Source organism: Balaenoptera borealis, assembly GCF_965194805.1.
Source record: "Balaenoptera borealis genome assembly, chromosome: 12".
Classification (NCBI taxonomy): Eukaryota; Metazoa; Chordata; class Mammalia; order Artiodactyla; family Balaenopteridae; genus Balaenoptera; species Balaenoptera borealis.
In genome coordinates, this window is record NC_138869.1 from 44,221,487 (window position 1) to 44,246,259 (window position 24,773).

The window sequence follows — 24,773 nt, forward strand, 5'->3', positions numbered from 1 at the left end:
CTGGACAAGTGGTAGTTTCTTAAAAGTTATTTGCAATGTAGAATCTGAAACCATATCAATGAACTTTTTATATTCTCTTAAACATTAAGATCTCTTGGTCTGTCTTAGACTTGGAATGGGTGTTACCTGATAGAATTATTCTGGCTTTGATATATATACAGATACTACTACTTGATTAATTGATACTTTTAAAATATTTAGCCATTTGCCCCTTCTGTTAAATGCTTCCAATTTCACAGAAATAGAAACTGGCCACTATTTTTTCCCATTCTACGTTTATAGGAGAACCAAGGTATCTAGGGTTGTTTCCACTGCATTAAGTAAATTGCTTCTTGTTTTGAATTTCATTTTTCATTCTTTTACTGAAATAGACTCTCTGAGTAGATTGCAATTATGCTAAAAGAAAAACCACCACGTTTATTCTGAAGGCTGTTGTTCGTGCAAGGGAGTTTTCCTGCTTTTGCTTGAGTTTTAAGAAGGAAATCTAGGTCAGTAACACTGAATGAAGATGTGGGAGTGAGCCTCTGTCAAACATGCTGTTTAAAAATAACACTGTTGGCCGGAGGCTGTTCTGAATGTTGCTCCCAGGAGAGCCTCTCTAGGCTGTGCTGCGGCACCAGTGTGGAGGGGAGATAACCAGAGTTGCATGTTCCTTCTCCAGAATGTGCTGGCAAAATGTACCCACTTCTCTGATTAAAAACTACTTTTTTCCAAAAGGGTAAGAAATGTAAGGAGAATCACAGCCTTTTAAAGTTTATTTTAGAACTGAGATAAATTAATCCTATGAAATCTTACTGTTTTAAAAATATTTTTACTAATTTTTAAAAAGTTTTTTAAATATTTTTTAAATTTATTATGGCTGCGTTGGGTCTTCACTGCTGCGCGCAGACTTTCTCTAGTTGCGGTGAGCGAGGGCTACTCTTAATTGTAGCGGGCTTCTCATTGCGTTGGCTTCTCTCGTTGCGGAGCATGAGCTCTAGGCACGCGGGCTTCAGTAGTTGTGGCACGTGGGCTCAGTAGTTGTGGCTCACAGGCTGTAGAGCGCAGACTCAGTAGCTGTGGCGCATGGGCTTAGTTGCTCCGCGGCATGTGGGATCTTCTCGGACCAGGGATTGAACCCGTGTCCCCTGCGTTGGCATGCGGATTCTTATCCACTGCACCACCAGGGAAGTCCCTGTTTTTACTAATTTTAAGAACTATTTATTTATCCAAGTTTTTTTTCCAAAGAGAATTATTAAGCATATATTCTATTAAAACACCAGGGACTTGGGAGAAATCAAACCAACAGAGAATCTTCTTTTTTTTTTTTTTTTAATTGAAGTATAATTGATTTACAGTGTTGTGTTAGTTTCCAGTGTACAGCACAGTGATTCAGTTTATACATATGTGTATATATGTGTGTTTGTGTGTGTGTGTGTATATATATATATACACACACACACGGATATATATTCTTTTTCAGATTCTTTTCCCTTATAGTTTATTACAAAATACTAAGTATAGCTCCCTTTGCTATACAGTAGTGTGTATATGTTAATCCCAACCTCCTAATTTATCCCTTCCCCCCCTTCCCCTTTATTTATCCAAGTTTTTACCACTTTTTCTTCTTCCCTCCTCCATATGCTTGTGAACCTTCCCAATGACACTGTGGTTTGTTCTTTGATTCATTGTAATTTTTCTGGCTTAAGCAAATGACCAGTACTTCCTGCTGAGTACTTATGCACAAATTATATCTTGCCAGGTTTTGGGGGAATATAAAAATGAATAGATAAATCAAAGGTCTTAAAATTTAATTTTAGAATTAAAATGCATTTTAAAAATTATATAGCACAACCCTATTGTGTTTCATGTTTTTTTTGTGGATTTGTTTTGGTTTGGTTTGGTGTTTTACTATAGATGAATGGTTTGTGGTTCTAAAAGTCTCAAGGTCACACCCAAAGTTAAGTGACAGAGCCAGGACTGGAATCTAGATCTCCTGATTTGCAGTCCAGTTTTCTTTCTTTAATATCGTATTTCTTTCTGATTTAGATTTCTAGCATGTGAAGAAACCTTTAGACAGCTCTAGGCAAAATACGTATTTCTTACTTTTTAGACTTTTTCTCAATTAAAGGAACTGGGCATTGCATTTACATCTTTGTTGGCTGCCTACAGCTAGTTGTTGTTTTTTTTTTAAACATGTAAAGCTTTTATAATAACATATTTGGCTCAAAAGTCTCTTTCTTCTCTCTTGCTTTCCTCACCTCCCCCTTTTTTCTCTCTTCCTCTACCTCTCTTTCTCCCTTACTCCTCCATTTTCTCCTCTCTCCCACTCTTCCTCCCTCTTTTCCATTCTTCCTTCTCTCCCTCTGTCATCCCTGCCCCCTCTTTGGCTTCATTCTCAGGCAGACTCTTTCAAGGTGGGAAGAATGATTACTGGCAGCCCAGGTGTAGTGTAGCCTTATGGCTCAAGATCCAAAATGTCTGTATATCAGATTTCCCCAAAGGACTTTGGGTCTGCCTGAATCACAAGTATACTCGTTTGGCCAGGAAAGCAAAGTACCACGATGGGCAGCCATACCAGGATCACCTGGAAGGGACTGGGGTGGTTCCCTTTAGATGGGATACAGGCAGACAACTCTTGGATGCCACTCTGTTTGGCCTTTGACACCCTAGCTATTCTCTAGCTGCCCTCTACGGAGAACTGCTGCCCCCAGTAAGTGTGTTCCAGCCAAATTGGTGTGCTCCTTACTTTCCCATTCTTGCCTGTGGTCTTAACTCATATTTTCCTCTGCTGGATATCTTCTCCACTTTGTCTCTTTCTCAGTCTCCCAGATCCATTTAATTATATCCTCCTAACTATCCTCCCAGGTCCAGTTAAATTCTAATCTCCTGTGGAAAATATTCCAGATCATCCCATGACCATATTATGTGACCTTTAAACTCCGGTAGCAACACTTAGTACGTGTTATTGTAGATACTTATCCTATATGACCCATTATAGTTGTGGGACTATCATATTCTTCATAGTTTTCTAAGCACTTTCACATATCCTCCCTCAGCCTTATGAAGTAAGTAAGGCAGGTACCAGATGTGAAAACTGAGGCTTGCAGAGATTTGCATTGTTGGGTATATCTTAAACCCTCAGCTAGACTAATACTTGCTGCTCAGTTTTTGTCGTGCCCAAGTACAGTGTAATGGTGATGATAGTGATCAGTGTCCGTGAGAGCAAGACCTTTCACCGTTTGGTTTGCTGCTGTATCACTAATACCTACAACAGTGACTGGCACATAACAGGTGCTTAAATAGATAATTGAATGAGATATGGTTTAAACTTCAGGGGCTTGGACTAGGTGATCTCCTAGGTGCCTTCTTCTCTAAAATTCTAAGGTTGCCGCTGGGGCAGGGGAGGGGGGACGGATAAGGAAAGAGCCAAGGACATGAAATAGAAGCAGTCACAGATTTGTTTTTTTTGTTAGTAATATGCAAATTATGACCACTAATACTGTTTATAAGAAATCTATCTGTCAATTAATAATTCAGAGTAAAATAATTCTTATTGGTGCTTCTTGTTTTTCTATTTCTTTTTTTGGACTCCCTGTAAATAACCCAAATCATGTACACCAGCAGTGTACAGAAGATAGGGAAAGAGATCAGAAAGTATTGAAAAGGTGGGAAGTTTGCCTGGGGAAAACTGAAGTGGAGAACCTCAATCTCTGTTTTTTTCTTTAATATTTCATATTTCTTGGTGCTGTTAATTCGGAGCTGCATAATCACCAGTTGATTCGTTCTTGCTGTCTTATTGCTCTCCTGAAGATTTTACGTCTTTTGTTTCCGTCAGCCTTGAGACTTTTTCTCCAGCACCATCTAAAAATCAGAATGTGGCAGTTATCAAACTGGCCCTATATATCTGCTGAAATAATGATGAGTACATATAAGCTACTACAGAATATTAAATCACACAGTTAACCCAGTTGGACTATAGTCAGCTCTGGAGAACTTCCTTGTGTTGAAATGCCATTTAAAGTTGGCTCTGTTAAAGCCAAAGGAGGGACAGAAAAGAGAAAGAATCCTGGGGAGAGACCAAAATGGGGAGGGAGGGAGTGTTTTGAGGGGATGGAGAGGTTGCATTTCAACCTCTGGAGGTTTTAGACATGAGTTTGCCAGGGCCACATTGCAGGATGTTTTAAGTCCCTTCTGGTACTAGATGCCATAGCTGAGCTGTATTGCTGAGTTTTTCTCTTCTCCCTGTCCCCAGGTTGTACCATAACTAATGGTGTATTTACTTCTGTACCTTTGTCATTTATTGATAGTTGACCTAGGGAATAGCTATGTGTGAAACATCCTCTACATCCATTGTAAACTGTTATTGATGAAAGATGATTATGATGATCAGTTTCCGTCTTAAAAAGATATTCATGACAGATACTGCCTAAATTTTAGAAAAAGCCTCTCCTGAAGAATTGATTTGCTCCCTTCTCTTATAACTTATAGCAGAAGTTTCTTAGTTGTGTGCAGGTCTGGAGGCCTGGAACCTTCAGAGAAGAACAACTGCTAGGGGCTCTCTTTGACAGGTAGAACTTGGGAGGCTTTGTCATGTACAGTCTACCTTCAGCAGATAAGTTTCTCAGAGATTAGGCATTTCACTTACATAAGAAGAGTTTTAATTATAAAATTATAATTGAAATATCTTAAGTAAAAATACAGTATATTATTCCCCTTCCATTCTCGCAGGCATGGAAGATAACTTAAAGTCCACAGATTTATTATGCTTAAGTAAAAATGTTTATAGAAAAAAAAAATAGCCTCAGATATCTAACATTCTCTTGGGATGTGTTCCTGAAGGAACATTTCAGGGAATGTAATCTAGGATAAATTTTTTTGTTTCATTCCTCTTCCTCCTCTTTCCTCAAACGCTTCATGTAGTTGAAATCAGATTTAGGTGATTCTGTGAAACATGAAAATAAAGGACAGTCTTGAAGGGGAAAATTTGCACTTCAAGGCAACCTGATGAGTTAGCTAGTAATAAAGGAGGGACAGTTCTGCCACTTACCCTCGAAGTTTGTCTTGAGATTAGCAGCAGGTATGTGGATTTTTTTGAAGTACCCTGTGGCTGAGCCTTCTCCTTCTCCCAGGTACATCTTTTTAAAGTCCTAATCTTTTTTCCAGAAACAGGGCAGTAGGGAAACTTCAACCGTGTTTGTACTGTAGCTATTCAGCCTTTCAAAACTTCTTTGCTCACTCACTTCCATACCTTTCTCCACAAAAATTCATAACCCCCAACAAGGGAAGTATACGCTAAAGGCACATACCTGGGAGTCCTAGATTTTTTTTTTAACCACTTTATTGAGATATAATTTACATACTATAAAATTCACCCATTGTAAATTTATAGAGTTGTGCATTCATCACCACAATCCATTTTTCAAAAAAATTTTTTACCACCCTTAAAGTTATCTTGAGTCCATTTACACTCAATCCCCATCTCTATTTACAGTCTAGGCAACCACTGATTTGCTTCTTATCTTTATAGTTATCTTTTCTAGAAAACTCATATAAACAGAATCATACAGCATATAGTCTTTCATGTCGTGCTTTTCTCACTTAGCTTAATGCTTGTAAAGTTCATCCATCCATGTTGAGGTGTTTATCAGTATTTCATTACCGTTTACAGCTGAATAATATTCCAGTATATGTACCATATTTTGTTTATCCATTCGTCAGTTGATGAATTTTGGGTTTGTTTCCAGTCTTTAGCTATTATGAATAACATGGCTGTGAACATTCATATATTAGTCTTTGTATAGATATTTGTTTTCATTTCTCTCGGGTAGACACCTAGGAGTGGAATTGCTGGGTCGTGTGATAAGTCTAAGTTTAACATTTTAAGAAACTGTCAAAGTCTAGATGTAAACTCTTACATTTTTCAGCAAGAGTGCCAAGATAAATTAATGGGGGAAGCACAGTCTTTTCAAGAAATGGTGCTGGGAAAACTGGATAGCTGTATGCAAAGGAGTGAAGTTAAGCCCCCTACCTAACACCATATAAAAAATTAACCCAAAATGGATCATATACGTATATGTAAGAGGTAAAACTATAAGACTCTTACAAGAAAACATGGGCATAAATCTTTGTAACCTTAGATTAGTCAGTGGTTTCTTAGATATGACACCGAAAGCACAGATGACCAAAAAAGTAGATAAACTGGACTTCATTGAAATTAAAAACTTTTGTGTTCCAAGGACATCATCAAGAAAGTGAATCTTACATTTCAGTAATAAAAATAACCAAGTGGCTTAATTTAAAATTGGGTAAATTATTTGAATAAACCTTTCTTTGGGGGAAAAAAAACATAAAAGTGACCTTAGATAAGCACATGAAATAATACATAACATCATTAGTCATCAGGGAAATGCAAATCAAAACCATGATGAGATACCACATCACACCCATATCTAGAATGGCTAAAATAAAAAAAGATAATAGCAGGTGTTGGTGAAGATGTGGAGAAATTGAAGCCTTCAGACATTACTGGTGAGATTATAAACTGGTGCAGCCATTTATATACATTTATGGAAAAGTTTGGCAGATCCTCAAAATGTTAAACATAGAATTGCTGTATCACCTAGCAGTTCAACTGCTGAGCATATATACCCAATAGAATTGAAAACGTATGTCCACACAAAAACCTGTACTTGAATGTTCATAGCAGCATTATTTACAAAAGCCAAAAATAATCAGATGTCAACAGTGGTACCTTATAACTTTTGTTTCCTGTTTCTATTTGAAGGGTCTCCAGCTGAATTCCGTGAAGAGAAAATGGCCTACCAAGGATATCAGAATAGCCAGAACTGGCCAGAAAATACAAACTTTTGCTTTGAACCCGAGCAAGTGGTGAATCCTATCCAGACTGGTAAGTGCAGGGCTTGCTTGTGACTGCTGAATGTGAACTATGACATAAACATGGAAAAGCCACAATCACCACTCAGATAAAACATTTCAGCCTAAATATAGCTTGTAAAGCACAGCCAAGGTATAATTATTTCCCCTGAACATTTAGTTGACCCTTTCTCCTCTCTATTTATCCCTTCTTCTGAGGCAGGTGCCCCTTTCTTTTCTCCCCTTCAAAACCTGTTTTGAGTAAATAAGCTGAAATTCATATTCATTGAGGACTAAATGATCAATAGTACCTTAGAACCTTAATTCTTCCAAAAGGAATTATTATAGTACTAATAGCACCATTTGTCAAATGCCTATTTTGTGCCAGGCACAGTACTAGAGCCTCAATATACATATTATCTGCGTTTCTTACCTAACTCTGCCAAGTATATATTATCCTCATTTGACAAAAAAAAAGAAAACTATAACTTTTACCCAATTTGTATAAAATTCAAACTAATTTATAGAGACAAAAAAAGCGTATTTGTAGTTGCCTAGAGCTGGAAGTGGTGGGAGGGATGGACTGCAGAAGCACCTCAAAGCAGTAGTCGATACCTCCATGTCAGAGTTAATCAGGTTGAGAGCTCATGTTATTTGTTTCCACTTATATATGGTTTCTTTTTTGCTATCTAACTTATAAGGTGCCCATAACTGGTTCCAGATGATCTAGTACTTGATGTTCTGTACCACTCTCCAGTCATTGGCTGTCCCAGATGTACGTAATTTTTAAAGAAAGCTTTAATGAGATGTAATTCACATACCATACAATTCACCCATTTAAAATGTACAATTGAGTGGATTTTAGTATATTTACATATATGTACAGCCATCACCAGAGTCCATTTTAGAATATTTTTTGTCACCTCATAAAGAAACTCAGTACTCCTTAGATTTCACCCCCATCTCCTTATCCACCCCAGTCCTAAACAACCACTAAATCTACTTTCTGTCTCTATAAATTTACCTATTCAGGACATTTCGTATAAATGGAATCATCATGTTAATATGTGGTCTTTTGTGACTGGCTTTTTTCATTTGGCCCAGTGTTTACAAGGTACATGCATTTTTTGGCATGGATTAGAGCTTCGTTCTTTAAATGGGCATGTAATGTTTTGTATGGATACACTGCATTTTGTTTATTCATCAGTCGACGGACATTTGGGTTAGTCCCCCCCTTTTCTTTTTCAAACTATTGTAAATAATGCTTTCTAAAGCATTCGTGTGCAAGATTTTGTGTAGATGAAGGAATGTAACCTGGATTGGAATTGCTGATCATATGGTAACTGTTTAATCATTTGAGGAATTGCCAAGCTGTTTTCCAAAGCAACTGCAACATTTTATATTCCCACCAGTAACCTATGAGGTTTGTAATCACTACATCCTTGACAACACTTGTTTTCCCTTTTTAAACAATTATAGCTAACCTAATGGGTGTGAAATGGTATCTTGTGGTGATTTTGATTTGCATTTTCCTAATGGCTGATGATGTTGATTATCTTTTTATCTTTTCATGTGCTTATTGGCTATTTGTATGTCTTCCTTGGAGAAATGTGTATTCAGATCCTTTGACCATTTTCTAATTGGTTGATCTTTTTGTTGTGCTGTAAGAATTCTTTATATATTCCACATACTAGACGCTTATCAGATTTATGATTTGCAAATATTTTCTCCCATTTTGTGGGTTGTCTTCTGATTTTCTTGGTAGTGTCCTTGGAGCACAAAAGTTTTTAATAATTAATTAATTAAATTTATTTATTTTTGGCTGCGTTGGGTCTTTGTTGTTGCACATGGGCCTTCTCCAGCTGCAGCGAGCGGGGGCCGCTCCTGGCTCCGGTGCGCAGGCCTCTCATTGCAGTGGCTTCTTCCGTTGTGGAGCACAGGCTCCAGGCGCGCGGGCCTCAGTAGCTGTGGCATGTGGGCTCAGTAGTTGTGGCACACAGGCTCAGCTGCTCCGCGGGACGTGGGATTCTCCCAGACCAGGGCTCGAACCCGTATCCCCTGCATCGGCAGGCGGATTCTCAACCACTGTGCCAGCAGGGAAGCCGTTTTTAATTTTGATGATGTCCAGTTTATCTAGTTTTTCTTTTGTTGCTCAAGCTTTGGTGTCATATCTAAGAATCCATCGCCAAATCTGAGGTCCTGAAGATTTATCCTTATGTTTTCTTCTAAAAATTTTATATAGTTTTAGCTCTTATATTGAGGTCTTTGATCCACTGTGGGTTAATTTTTGTGTATGGTGAAAGGTGTAGGGGTCCAGATTCATTGTTCTTCATGTGGATATCCAGTTGTCCCAGCTCCATTTTTTGAAAAGTCTATTCTTTCCCCATTGAATTGTCTTGGCACCCTTGTTGAAAATTTGTTGACCATAGATATACAGTTTTGTTTCTCAGCTCTTAGTTCTGTTCCATTGTTCTGTATGTCTGTCCTTATGCCAGTACTACACTGTCATAGTTCCTGTTCCTTTGTGGTAAGTTTTGCAATTCGGTAGTATGAGTCTACCTACTTTGGTCTTCTTTTTGGTGATTGTTTTGGCTATTTTGTATCCTTTGCAATTCCATATTAATTTTAGAGTCCGCTTGTGAATTTCAATAAAGAAATCAGCTGGGGGACTTCCCTGTGGCGCAGTGGTTAAGAATCTGTCTGCCAATTCAGGGGACATGGGTTCGATCCCTGGTCTGGGAAGATCCCACATGCCATGGAACTACTAAGCCTGTGCACCACAACTACTGAGCCTGCGCTGTAGAGCCCACGAGCCACAACTGCTGAGCCCTCGTGCCACAACTACTGAAGCCCACACACCTAGAGCCTGTGTTCTGCAAAAGAGAAGCCACCGCAATGAGAAGCCTGCTCACCGCTGCAAAGAGTAGACCCTGCTCGCCGCAACTAGAGAAAACCCGCACGCAGCAATGAAGACCCAACGCAGCCAAAAATAAATAAATTAATTAATTAATTTAAAAAAAAAGAAATCAGCTGGGATTTTTGATAGGAATTGTGTTAAATCTGTAGATCAATTTGGGGAGTTTTGCCATCTCAACAATATTAAGTCTTCCAATCCTTAAACTTAGAATGTGTTTCCATGTGTTTATATCTTCTTTCAGCAATATTTTTGTAGTTTTGAGTGTAAGTTTTATACTCCCTTTTGTAAAATTTATTCCTAATATTTTATTCTTCTTTATTCTTATGAATGGAATTGTTTTCTTAATTTCATTTTCAGATTGTTCTGAATCTGAATTGGTTTTTGTGTATTGATCTTGTATCTTCCAACCTTGCTGAACTCATTAGTTCTAATAGCTTTTTAGCTGATTCCGTAGGATTTTCTGCATATAAGATCATGTCCTCTACAATAAAGTTTTACTTCTTCCTTTCTAATCAGGCTGCCTTTTATTTCTTTTCCTTGCTTAATTGTCCTGACTAGAACCTTCAGTACAATGTTAAATAGAAGTGGAAGAGCAGACTTCCTTGTTTGTTCCTGGTCTTAGTTAGGGAAAAGCATCCAGTCTTTTACCATTAAGCATGGTCTTAGCTGTGCGGTTTTTGTTGATGTCGTTTATCAGATTAAGGAAAATGCCTTCTATTCCTAATTTGTTGAGTGTTTGATTTATCGTGAAAGGGTGTTGGATTTTGCCAAGTGATTTTTCTGCATCTATTGATGATCATGTGGTTTTATTTTTTTAATTCTGTTGTTATGTATGTATTCCATTAATTGATTTTTGGATGTTAAACCAATGTTGCATTCCTGAGATGGATCCCATTTGGTCATGGTATATAATGAGTTTTATATGCTGGCACATATGTAAACATTTGTTGAGGATTTTTGCATCCATATTCAGAAAAGATACTGGTCAGTAGTTTTCTTTTCTTGAGATGTCTTTGTCTAGTTTTATATTAGTCTCATACAATGAGTTGGGAAGTATCCTCCTCTCTTTAATATTTTTGAAAGTGTTTGTGAAGAATTGATTTTCATTCTTCTTTAAATGTTTGGTAGATTTCATCAGGGAAGCCGTCTCAGCCAGGGCGTTTTTTTGTGAGTAGTTTTTAATTACTAATTCAGGGCGATGGCTCCAGTGATCCCCACCTCCTAGTATTCACACCCTTGTGTAGTCACCTTCCACATTGTACCATGCTTGGGCTATGTGACCAATAGAATAGATGGCAGAAATAATGGTATGCCATTTCTAAGATTAGATTACAAAAGACACTACAGTTTCTGTCTTGGTCACACTGGGTTTACTCACCCTGGCGATAGCTGCTGCTGTGGAGAGGCACACGTGGGGAGGAACAGAAGCCTCCAGTTAACAGCCATGTGAGTAAGCCATCATCATGTAGGCAGGTTCTCCAGCCCCAGTCAAGTCTCCAGATGATCAAAGCCCTGGGCAGTGCCTTCACTGCAGCCTTGTGAGAAACTGTAGTGGAGGTGGGGAAGAAATAGATTCTGGGGGACATTTTTTTTTTCATTTTATTTATTTATTTTTTGGCTGTGTTGGGTCTTCGTTGCCGCACACGGGCTTTCTCTAGTTGCGGCAAGCGGGGGCTACGCTTTGTTGCGGTGTGCGGGCTTCTCGTTGCGGTGGCTTCTCTTGTTGCGGAGCTCAGGCTTCAGTAGTTGTGGCACGCGGGCTCAGTAGTTGTGGCTCACGGGCTCTAGAGCGCAGGCTCAGCAGTTGTGGCGCATGGGCTTAGTTGCTCCGCGGCATGTGGGATCTTCCTGGGCCAGGGCTCGAACCTGTGTCCCCTGCATTGGTAGGCAGATTCTTATCCACTGCGCCACCAGGGAAGCCCCCTGGGGGACATTTTGAAGGTCAAGTCAGCTGGATTTCCTGACGACTTGGATGTGGTGTATGAAAAGAGAGAAATCAAGGATGACTCCAGGGTTTTGGACCCAAAAGATAGAATGCCATCAGAGATGGGAAGACTGTAGGAGGAGTGATTTGGGAAACAGGTTACATTTTGGCTTTATTTTATACATTAAGTGTTGGCAGTTTGATACAAAAGTCAGGAAATAAAGGGAGAGGTCGAGGTGACTGGAGATACAAATTTGAGTGTCATCATCTTATAGATGGAATTTTAAGCTGTGAGACTGGATGAGATCACTAAGAGAGGGAATGTAGGTAGAGAAAGAAAAGGTCTTCCTCCATCCCGCAGCCACTCAGTTCTTTAGTGCTCAGCTATTTGTCAAGTGCAGACCTTCCTTGACTTGAACTAAGGTATATCCATCTCCTAAATGTTTTCAACCCTGATCTTATACATCTTTGGGTTTTTAGAGCACACAGGGTCTGCCATATCATCTGCACCCAGTAAAATAGTAATGAATAAATGACAGAACTTTGTAGAAATCTTTGATTTTTACATGTGATTTAGCATTCTTCCCCTCCTAATGTGTGAACCATACAACAGTTATTCTCGTTGCTGGTTTAAGTGTCCTGTTTTCCTTCAGCGGAAGTGTGAGAGGCAGAGCAAGCATCAGGTACCCCAAACCAAGTTAAGACTGGGGAGAATGAAGCTTTCTAATCTGTCTAGATTCTAGCTCCTCTGCTGTTCTGAAGCAGCAGCACTGGGGCCTCCTCCAGCCACAGCAATTTCTCAGTTTCCTTTCTGCTCGTTCATATTCTGCAGTGCCGAGCTCTCCGCTAAGCCTGAAATCCCTTACTAGAAGAGGGAGGGGCAGCTGCCTCAGAGCCACAGGAAGGAACATTCACTTAAAGCCTGGACTTCAGTGCAGCTGCCTCTGACAATGGAAGTGCCTGAAGGGAATTAGCATTCCCTGAGAAACTAGTTAGAAATGCAGATTCTTAGGGCCCAGCAGTCTGTTTTTATAAGCTTTCAGGCTAATTCAGATGTGTGTTGCATTTCAAGATGGCCTCCTTAGAGAGCAGAATTCTTGCTTGGCCTGAATGGCTTTGCTCTTTTTTCATGTAAGAAGGTACAGAGTTTACCTGATGTTTTCAGTGCCTTTACTCATGCCAACTCCTGAGTCTAGAGTTCGTTCTTTCCAGGTGCCAGCAGTTCACCTTGTCTCATTCAGACAGCTTTTTTTTTTTTTTTTTTTTCAGACAGTTTTTGAAATGCAGTTTTCTTCATGCTCTCCACAGGAGGTGAAAATGTCTCTTTTACTTGTTCTGTGTTTTGTTTTCTTTTTTAATAACCTAAAATGAATGTCTGCTCTGTAAATACGTATTGAAAGTTTAATTATATTTGTACTCTCATCTCCTAATATATTATAGACTCGAGCATTAGTTGTAGTTTTAGTTTTATGTATTTGTTGGCTGTCTGATTTAGATAATTAAATCTTAGAGAATATGAGATTATGTATTTTTAACTTGTCACAAATGAATTAGTGAATATTTGATTCCCTACCACATTCAGTCACATATTATCTCAACATATTTAACTCACTGTTGACGACACACATGTAGCTAGTCAGTATTCATCAGAGGATAATAAGGAATGGTAATCTTTCTAGTTGTGTTCACTGGGAATGAGTTTTAAATTCCTTCTTTATTCCAGATCCCTTTAAGATGCACCATGATGACAGCCTGGAAGATTTGCTCTTTCTCCCCAGTGGAACAACCAGTGCTTCAGCATCTGAAGAACAAAATGATCCCCTGAAAGACAGTTATGGTATGACTTCTCCAGCTGGATTTATTTCTTAACTCCATCAATTAATTTGGCCTTTCACCCATCACCTTTGAAGTGAATCGCTAGGCAAAGTCATGTTTAGGGGCTCTGGCTCTGACAAGGCTCCTTCTAGATTAGTCACAGAGAATTCACAGTTGGGCTGCTCAGGGTCAGCTCACCTCCTCTCATGGGATCTTGAATCCCATATCCTAGGGCCAGGTTCTGTCTCCACATTTTTATTAGCTCATGGCCTTATGCAAGTTATGTCCTCCCTAAACTTTGGTTTCTTTATAAAATGGGGCCACCACTTGTTCTTACCTTAAAGATGTGGTGTTGATTAAATAAAATTTATGTAAAAGTACTTCACATAGTTTCTGGTACATGGTAAACTAAATGTTAAACAGATCTTAGTTATCAATTAGTAGTTTCCTCATTCCTGGTTTTGTATAACTTAACATGAATGTGGCCAAGGTACTGTAGGGCAGGCAAAACTTTACTTCTACCCATCTTTGGTGTTCAGTTGAGACTCTATAGACAGGTTAATAAGAAAAAAACAAATAGTTTATTAACGCGTGCAACATACATCACATGGGAGGAAAGTAACTCAAAGGTGTAGCTTAGAAATTCAGTTTGGGACTTCTCTGGTGGCACAGTGGTTGAGAATCCGCCTGCCAATGCAGGGGACACGGGTTCAAGCCCTGGTCTGGGAGGATCCCGCATGCCGCGGAGCAGCTAAGCCCTTGCACCACAATCACTGATCCTGCGCTCTAGAGCCTGCGAGCCACAACTACTGAGCCCGCGTGCCACAACTACTGAAGCCCACGTGCCTAGAGCCCATGCTTCGCAGTGAGAAGCCAGCGCACCTCAACAAAGAGTAGCCCCTGCTCGCTGCAACTAGAGAAAGTCCGCGTGCAGCAACAAAGACCCAACACAGTCAAAAATATATAAATAAAAAAACAAAATAAATAAATTTATTTAAAAAAAGAAAGAAATTCAGTTTGTGTAGCATCCTCAACAAAGAATATTAAATTTGTAGAGAAATGACAGGATAAAGGAAAGCAATTTTACACTTCCAAGAGTCATACTTCACGAAGGTAAGTATATGGGAGGGAACTAATGGAGTCAGGTTTGTTTGCATATTCCTCTGGTGCCCTCTCTGGCCTGATAAGCGTCTCTTGCCAGTGAAAAGAAAATTTATATCCTGCCTTTAAGCAGAAAGGGAGGAGCTTTTTCTCAATTTGCTGTTTGCTTAATTGCCTTCAGCTCAAAATTTTTATGTCAAAGAGGCATATTTTGGGGTAACATGTTCTGGTTTCCTTCAGTACCCATCATCAGTAAGTCCCACTTCAAATAATGCTTATAATTTTATATTTGTAAAGATCCTGGCTAGTAGTAATATGTTTCATTTATGCTTTTCTTTGGCCTGATGATCTCTTGCAAGAAGGATGTTAAATGAGTTGACTTTGATGCTATCCATCTAGTCTCCTGATTTGATTTTGGCTTTGACTCCTGTTTTTTCAGCTCACTACCTAGGCAGTCACTTAGTTGCATTAACTTCTTTCTTTACAGCATCTTTCTTCTCTTCCTTTGTGCTCCCTCTGCTTTACCCCAGTGCAAGCCCCTATCACTTCATACCTAGACCACCTCAATAGTCGCCTATCAGACTTCCTGCTCCCCTTTAAAATTAATTCTGAATATACCTGATCACCTGACTCCCTGTTCTGTATTCATTGTCTCATTTTTATGATTAAGACCTTAAGACAGCAACCCCCCCCCTTTTTTTTCTCTAAATTCTCTGGTTTTCTGGATTCTTTCTTCTACTGTTTGTTCTAATCCCATTTTCCCTCTCTGGTATACAAGATCTGTTTGAATCAGACTAATCTCATAGTCCCAGAAACATTCTTGTCCTGTTGGCATCCTCGTTCTTTTCTTTGCTCAGTGAGCTCTCCATCCTTGAAATTGAGTACTCTCTCCTCTCTTCCTGCCCTTGCTTCTCCTCTGAAGCCTTCTGTGACTGTGGCTGGTCTCATGGTTCTTTTGAAATTCTTATAGCATTTAGTCCATACTACACAGTTTACCTTATTTGATATATGTCTATCTTGCCTCTCTAGCTAAATTGTAATAATCTTGATGGCAAGGACCAGGCAATACTAAATCCCATGTGATATTAGGTCTGGCAGAGGACAGCATAATAATAATGCTTTTACATCTGTCTAGTTCTTAATAATTTACAAAGCATTTTCACAAAAGTGTCTTCTAATGTTGGAAAGGGTTGTATGTTAATCTCACTGTACAGATGAGGAAATTGATTCACTGTCCCTTACTGTATGTTACGTTCTATCGGTTGTAATGTAGGAGCAAGAGCTCGTCCTTTGGTATTTTTTTATTTATTTATTTTTTAAATATCTTTATTGGAGTATAATTGCCTTACAATGGTGTGTTAGTTTCTGCTTTATAACAAAGTGAATCAGCTATACAAATACATATATCCCCATATCTCCTCCCTCTTGCGTCTCCCTCCCACCCTCCCTATCCTTTGGTGTTTTTGAATCTTTGTAAAACATTGTAGAAGGTGGCCAGTCAGTGTCAATCAGCAGCGCAACAGCCTAACAATTAGCCAAAACCTGGAGAATGTCAACGGTTTTTACTTTAAAACTTTCTTGCTTTGTTTCTCATTGGTCCTTTTGGCCTATGTCTTTATGGCAATATATAAAGCTGGTTTTAAATATCAAATGTCTTTTTTCCCCAATGTTGACTGAGTCTGAAAAATGTATTTGTGTTTCAATATTAGGTGTGTTTCCCTGTGACACATTCGCTCCTGCAGCTCTTGTTCCTCATGGGTGGTCTGTGGAAGCTCCAAACCCTCCACATTCAGAATCCTTCATTTCCCCTGAGGCCATTACACAGCCTCTGCAGCCTACAGCAGGTATGTTATTAGGATCCCTGTTTATCACTTAATAGTTACAGTATCAATAATCAGTATAAAGCATCAGACATTTTTGAGCCTTGTGCAGCAGTATAGGTAGGTAAAATTTTCACAACTGTCACAGATGTTTTTAAATTTAAATTACTGATTTCAAAGCTGGAGGAATTAAGTTGTAGTTGAAATACAACACTTAAGGGCCAATGGGCAAAGACAATCCCTCTGTAATTCAGGGCAGATTTAGAACTCTGGGGGGTTTTCTTGATGTCCCACAGGTTCCCTTTCTGACACTAATTATGTACCTGTGTTGATTTTTTTGGACCTGTGTTTTTTTCTCTCCTTTGCCTTTCCTCCTCCACTCTTTGTTCTGCCAGTATTCTGTTCTTCTAAGTATTAGGACTGTCGAAGAGTAGGCACAAATGCATTAAGTGGACAGCTTTTTAGTTATGTTTAGGATGTTATGGTCACAAAAGTCAGATACTCTCGTGCCCTAAGAAAGTAAGTTTTGAATGAAGAGCTATGAGCAGACAGTGATGGATCCTATATGTCCAATTTATTTCCCTTAGAGCCTGCTGAGGAGGTAGAAATGGCATCAGCAGAAGAGAGAGCACCAACAAAAACATTGGAAATGATGATGGGACTGAAGGCTGCTAACATGGCACCATCTCGAGAATCAGAGATGGTCCTGGCCAAGGGTATGGCGCCAGCCACAGAAACAGAGGTGGCATTGGCTAAAGACACGGAACCACCTACCGAACCAGATGTGGCACTGGCCAAGGACATGGAATCATCCATCGAACCAGATATGGCCTTAGTCAAGGACGTGGTACTACCCCTAGAAACAGAGGCAATCCCAGTTAAGGATGATGTATTGCCCGCAGAAACAGATGTGTCTTTGGCCAAGGACATGGTACTGCCCACAGAAACAGAGGTAACCCCAGCCAAGGACATACTACTATTCAAAGAAACAGAGAGGACACCACCTGTGAAAATGGATTTGGCCCCAGCTGAGGGCATGGTACCACCTACAGACCGAGAGGTGGCCCCACCCAAGGGTGTAGCATCACTTTCAGAAATAGAGGCGCCACTGGATGAGGACGTTGTGTCATCCACAGAAATATCCTCAGCCAAGGAGGTAGCCCTGTCCTCAGAAACAGAGGTGGCCCTGACTGGGGATATGGTACTACCCCCAGAAACAGAGGTGGCCCTAGTCAAGGACATGGCTGCACCTCCAGAAACAGAAGTCACCCCAGTCAAGGACATGGCTCCACCCCCAGAAGTAGAGATGGCCCTGAGCAAGGACGTGGCTCCACCTCAAGAAACAGAGGTGGCCCTGGGCAAGGACGTGGTTTCATCTCCAGAAACAGAGATGGCCCTGGGCAAGAATGTGAATCTACCCCCAGAAACGGAGGTGACCCTGGCCAACAGTGTGGCTCCAGCCAAGGATGTTGCAGCATCCTCAGAAGCAGAGGTGGCACCAGTTCCTGTTAATGACATGGAAACTGCACGGACACAGGAAGAAACAAGTGAGGATTCCCAGTTAGAATCTCTCCAGGATGAAGGACAGTCAGCTGTACCTCCTCTCATGATTTCAGCAGGTATGGGCTTACGCTTACTGGTAGTATTTGTCTACAAGGGTGTAGTCTCCAGAAGGGTAAGGGACAAACGTCATGCCAGGTAAAATAAAGACAGTCACACTGTACTTTGCAAGTCTATACACATTCCTGCTCCCCTAAACAGTTCTTTCTCACCTTTACCCTCCTCCAACCGCCAACACCTTCTCCATCCTTGTTCTCTGCTCATCTTCCTGTTTTTCTTACAGATGATTGAAGCAAGAGAACATTCACAAACTTCCACTCGCTCATCTACCTAACTACTTGTATCTTTATCCATAGACTCTGCCTTCCCTCCTGTTGCCATCAGCAAACAGTCCCTCCTCCTAGTCATGAGGGGCAGCATCTTTGTCTTGCACTAGATCCCGTCTTCTCTTGTCTACTTACATACATTGCCCTGGCCATTCTCTTTTCCTGCCTCTCACCATGTTTTTTCCCCTTTAACATTGGATCATTCCCACCACCATAAAAACATTTGTTATTTTTCCCTTCTTTTAAAAAAAAAAAAACAACCCTCCCAACTCCCCCTTCCCTCCCCCTTCCAACTGCCACTCTATTTCTCTTCTGCCCTCATAGGAGCGTCCCTCATTCCTCAAAAACTGTGTCCGTTTCCAATTTCTGGAAGGTGTAGAAGCAGCTGAAATGGTGCTTCTCTGAAACCTGTGTGGTTTTTACTTTTACCTTTAGAAGCAGTCACAGCCATGGGCCAAAAGCACAACTTGCCAACAGATGAGGATTCTGTGTCAGAGGAACTAGAGCAAAAGAAACTGTTCAGTAGTCAACCTTCTGAACTTCCTTCAGAGACCTCAGGTAAGTCAGGAAAACAAAGTGGCCTGTTTGAAACCGCTTAAACTGGGAAAGATGGGGAGATGGTGGAAGACATTGTTCCTGGCTATAAGGTAGTGATCAGCAGGACCGTTTACGAAGTCAGCTCTCTTTCTTAAACAGATTTCAGTGAGCTTTACACATTTTTGTTGGTAAGCCAGAAGCACGTGCACGTGATTATCAACTTAGTGATTCTCTGCCTCCTTTTCTGTGATTGTGGTGAGATCGTGAACTTGAGGGCAGGGACCAAGATTTACTACACTTGGAATCTCTACTGCTTTGAACACTGTCTAGCACCAAGTGGGAGCTAAATAAATGTATGATTTTTAAAATGTTGTTTTAGTGACTCAACATATCATTAAAGATTTCTCAAGTCCTTATTGTGTATACACCACGCTAAGGCACACACATACTTAGGCCTGGGTCCTGGTCCTTTTCTAGCCTGGATGGTGAGAGAAGTTCCCAGGCGTGAACTCTGGAACCAAAGATTTATATAATAATTGAATTAAATAGTATTAGAGATGGCACCAAATAGCTGCTGATTAATTGCCAAGTTAAATGTTATAAATGCTGTGGGTTGCTAAAACCTATCAGTTTTTCAGGAAAAACAATAATTGGCCTGAGGTATGAAGTAAAGGGTAGGATTTGGAGGATATTGGAGGGATAAAGATAAGGACAAAAGTCACTATTTGAGTATTTTAATATTCTGTGAGGTCATTTATTGCATCAAACTTGACAAGAGTTGTCCTAGACCTGCTCTCACCGTGTCTTTTTCCAGGATCTTGGATCCATACTGCATTCATTGACTTAGAGGCAGGAGGTTGGACTAATTGACTTCCTGAAACTTTTCCAAGGGTGCTCATCCTAATTGTTTTAATTCATTATCCTATACTTGGCATTATGTATATATCTCTGTCTTTTGGGAAGTACCTTTAGCAACAGAACATTGAAATCTAGCACATTTGTGTTTCAAAGTAGGAGGCTCTGGTTCTGAAATAATGTGACTTTTTCTCTGGACAAAATACTAATTCAGTATCTTTTCTTTTTTTTAAAAAGCAGTATAATTCTGTCCTTCTGGTTTGTTTCACAAGTAATTGGTATAATATTGATAAGTAATTAGTATAATATTGGTGACAGACTCTTAGAATTGTAAAATCATACATATTTCAATGAATCAATTAATCAATGTCACCAAAAAGAGGAGCTTACCATCTTGTTACTATCCTGGGAATTATGTACCTATTAAAAATAATAACAAATATATATAAGTATCAGAGGAGATTTATAGGCAGTAGGTGCTTCTGATACAGATTAGAAGATCTCTGTTTGAATTTCTTTTATTAAGTTTCGAATATTTTGTAAATACGTTTTGTAAAAAAAAGTCTTTACCCAAGGTGATGATCTTTGATCTTTGTTAAATATTTACTAATCCCAGTTAAGAGTGAGAAATGTTTTGGAAAAAAACTGTTTTCCTAAATGAATCAGTATGTGGGTTGGTGAAAATAGACTACTTAAATGAGTTACTAAATGGACACTTTTTTAAAGAAACAATAACAAGGGGTTTTCTGTTTGGAATTTTGGCCAACTTCATGTATTACAGGTACCCCTCCCACACAAGCCAAAAAAGCGTGCAGACCCAGTGATCGCAGGTCCGCCCGGCCCGCCCGACCCAGGCTTGCCAGGGTCCCTCCTGAGCTGCTGGGAGGCTCTTCTCCACGGAAGACTCTTGATCCTGGGCTGGGCCCCTGCCCTTTGTCTGAGTTGGGTTGGGTTTCTGGTTCGTCTTCCTGTGGTGAGCCTGGGAACCAGAGGAAAACTATTCATGGTGACTTCCTTGAACCCCAGAGGGATCTTGGCAGGGAGTCCTGGGATATAGAAAGAACACCAATGATGATGAAGAAAAAAAAGAAGAAACCAAAGCAAAAGAGATACTCTCAGCCCCGGGCTGGGGGACCTTGGGATGATGACAATGCAGATGAGCCTAAAGGTCATCCCTTTGCCACTGACCCAGAAAAGTCAGGTGTTCCCCCCAGCCAGCCTACCACTGTGGGCACAGAACGTGGACTGGTATCCAGAGAAAACTTGAAAAAGGGGTGTGAAATTGACTCCAGAGCAGCCAAACTGGTAGCTGAGAACTTTGTCTCAGAGGGTCTCAGCATTCCTTTGTGTCCTTTGGAAGAACCCCCGAAAACTGCAGTAAATTCTCAGCCCAAACTGAGAGTAGAGGCAGAGGTGAAAGGTAACAAGTCAGCACCACAGAGCCAAGACAAGAAATTGCTGCAGCAAGATGAGTGCAGACCACAGCCTGCACCCCACCTCAAGACTCCTGTGGATAAAAGCCAGACAGTAGGCTCCCTCAATCTGAAAGGACCCCTGACAGAAGTTTTTTCACACAAAGTAGAAATTCCTTTGGAGATCAGACCCAAAGAGGGTTGCTCTCCTGACTTGGACCAAGAGGCTGTGGGTGGAGTTTCAAAACCCAAAGCAGCAAAAGAACTGCCTAATTCCATACCCACTTTGACAACAGGTAATCCATTAGTAAGTAGTCTAAAAGAAGGGAATGATGAAAGTAAAATGACTAAACTGCAAAATGACAAACAGAAAGAGTTTTCTGAGGGAGCTGAAGAGGTTAAAGAACTAAAAAAGGAAAGTATTCCCAAGGAAAGACAGGAGAACAGCATCTTTGCTTCTGAGCAGCCGCAGGACACGGTGTTAGCTCAGGTTCCTGGACTAGGGAATGAACCATTTAAGAGAATGGCAGGTGATGGCAGAATCAGGAAGGGAAAGGGAAGTTCTGGGAAGATGAGAGCAAGTTCTGGGAAGGTGAGAGCAAGGTCTGAGCTGCTGTTGCTTGCGGACAGCCAGAAGGACAGCAGAGCTGTTCTTGTGCCAAGTGAGCCAGCACCTAAAATGGAAAGAATGGATAAAAGTGAGGAGCTGGGGCTGGGTTCTTCAGAGCAACCAGGGACCGTGGCTGAGCTCACTGAGGCAGTGGTGATGCGGGACCCTAAGGAGATGACTGACCTGAGGGTGGCAGGCACCTTGCAGGCATTGATTCCTTTGGGAAATGGGTCAGGCATGATTCAGACTTCCGGTGCTAGAACAGAAAGAGGAGCTGTAGCCATAGACATGCGTGTCGGCAACCAGAGTGAGGAGGAAAAATGTCCTTGGATGGATCATGAGGCAGCTCCCTGGTTTTCTGAAAAGCCTACAAAAAGAGGCAGTGAAGACAAAAACAAAAAGTTTAAAAATAGTTATTCCACACAGCCTGCTAGAATGGAGAGGAAGGAAGAAATCATCAACCCACCTCTTCTAGGGAAGGGTGGGGATATTGGTAGTACTCCCCATCAAAACAGAGAATTAGAACTTACTTTCCCCGTAAATCGTGACCCTTTGTTCTCACGTATATCAGATACACCCACAATGGAAGGAGTTGGCCAAAAGGGTAGAAATGTTGAGGTTAATTCTTCTAAACTTGAGGCTCTTGGCAGGATCAAAACAAATGCAGGCAAGGATTTTGCTGTTACTGAACCAGCTACCAAGGTGACAGATGTGAGCTGCCAAGACCAAATCCAGGGGGCAGGATTTGTTCCTTCAGTACCGTCTGAGGAGAATAAGACAGATGTGGCCAAGGGGCATACTGCAGTTGCTGACAAACCAAATAAAAGGAGTAATGATGGAAAAAGCAAAAAGATTAAAAATAGTTTCCCTGAGAAGCACATTCTGGAGAATAAGATAGATGCAACAAAAATACATGTTCCCATGGAAACCATAGGGGACCACAGAATTGAAGGAATGGGCTATGTGGATGAAAATAGAAATATTACATTTACCTGCCCTAGAACACCACCAGGGTTGATGAATAAGACAGCCCCCCTAGAGGCTCAGGAATCAGCAGCCTGTGAAAAACTGCCCCCTTCTACTTCTCAAGTAGTAAAGGAAAGTGATTCATTTCCAGACACCTTGGCAGAAAGCGGGCAAGGGACAGCTCCAGCCCAGATTTCCAAATTATTAGAGGTAGATAATTGCAGCGAAGATGGAGTCCCAGATGAAGAAAGACCCAAGGCTCCCTGTGCTGTAATGCCCTCTACGAGCACAGGAGGAGTTGCCCCAACTCTGACAGCAGCCATAGAAACAGTTAACAACCATGGAGGTAGCTGTCTTCAGAATAAAGGTGAGCTTGCTGGTCCCATGAAAAACGAAGCAGGGATAGACAAAGGGCATGTGATAGGAGAATCTGAGTCAGTGCCCAGTGGTGCATCAAAGCACTCAGTAGAGAAAACCACAGAGCCAGCAGGGGGGCACCTTCTTTCTGGCGTGCTCATAGAAGACCAAAGCCTGGCAGGTGAGGTCAGAGTCCTAGAAGCATGTGCAGATAGCAGTAATTTTCCAACATGTCCAGTAAACAAACAGAAAGAGTCTGAGGAAGGTTCTGCTCCAGTTCCAATTCTTGACCTAATGGGAGACAAAGCACAAAAGCCCAGTTTCTGTGAGGACCAACGTGCTGAAAATAGAGATTCCCAGGGCCCAGATAGTTTGAATAAGGAGGTAGATACGACTCTTTTGCCTCCAGAAAGTGAAAAGGATAAATTGGAAGAAATCAGTCTGGATTCTGAAATCAGAGCAATGGCATGTGTTTCCTTGGCACCACCAGAACTCCAGTCAGGTGTCTTAGATGGCAAACTTGAAGTGACTCCTTCAAGGGTGGTAGATGAGTTAGTAGTGATGGCTTCCAAGGCTCTTCAGCTCCCAGAACCCAAAGACAAGATCTTGGAGGCACCTGAGAAAATGACAGAAAAATCTGAACCAAAGGCACTGGGACAAGGGAAGAAGGAAGATAAAAGCAGAGCGGCAGAACCCATTAAAGGCTACATGAGACCCACCAAGTCCCGAGGACTCACTCCACTTTTACCAAAATCTACAGTCCAGGAACGAGAGCGATCCAAGCAACTCAAGTCCAGTGGTATGAACCTGCCGTGGGGAAATGTGTGTGCTTGTGGCTTTTGGTCAGCATCAGAAAGGCAAAGAGCTTGTGCTTTGGTTCCATCCAGACTCTAATCATTCTTGTTAACCATTGGTTTGTTGGCATGAAGACCTGTAACTGCTAATTATGTGTTTTCTGCAGCGAAGGCACGCCTTGTGTCCAGCTTGGGAGGCTGGTGACTTGGTTGCATGCCTTTTTAGCCAGCACTGAACCTTGACTTTCAGGGGAAGTTGAATTTCAAACAATAAATTGTTTAGCAGAAAGCCTATCACCATCCACGATATTCTTAAATTTAAAAAAAAAAAAAAAGTGTGCCTCCTATGTGTAAAGTTTACAGCCAAATTTTAATCATATCATTATTTTGTATAAGGATTCACAAGAGGAAAGAAAACATTTCATGTCCAGCTGTGTGTGTGGGATTTCTTTTTTTTTCCAGTATACGTATGTAACTTGTGCTGGTGGGACTAAATATCCAAATTGCGTTTGGATTGAATGAAAATGGATCCCTTATGGTAGCCTCCACCCAGATTGTTAGGCACAGACTTTATTTGTGTTTCTAGAAGTGGGAAATGATCTTTCAGTGGTGCAGCTCTATCTTTTACCAGTTTGTTGCTTGCAGCCATTGGCCCACAGTTTCACAGGGGTTAGAGTTTGGGCATAGCCTGTGCCCATGAAACATAGTCCATATCCATGGGCAAGTCTGTAAAACTTGCCCATATAGGATTCCTCATAATTTTGCCCTTTTTGCCTCTAATCAGTGAGGTAATTGAGAGGAGACTGAGAAGATGATGATTCCTTTAAGATTTAGAAATGTTAAGTTTTTCTTTTCCCCTGAAAAGTATACATCTAATCATGCCCTTTGAGGTGTTCACAGCCTACAAATGATGCTATTTCTTAA

General features: G+C 40.8%; 1 protein-coding gene across 1 annotated transcript in view; it reads left to right on the forward strand.

Annotated features, from left to right (window-relative positions):
• MAP4 (microtubule associated protein 4) overlaps positions 1-24,773 on the forward strand; it is a 109,174-nt gene that overhangs the window by 43,420 nt on the left and 40,981 nt on the right. Inside the window, 5 exon segments of the mRNA XM_082347326.1 lie at positions 6,767-6,889; positions 13,420-13,533; positions 16,322-16,456; positions 17,020-18,051; positions 18,754-18,876. Of these exon segments, the coding sequence (XP_082203452.1) occupies positions 6,767-6,889; positions 13,420-13,533; positions 16,322-16,456; positions 17,020-18,051; positions 18,754-18,876 (1,527 nt within the window).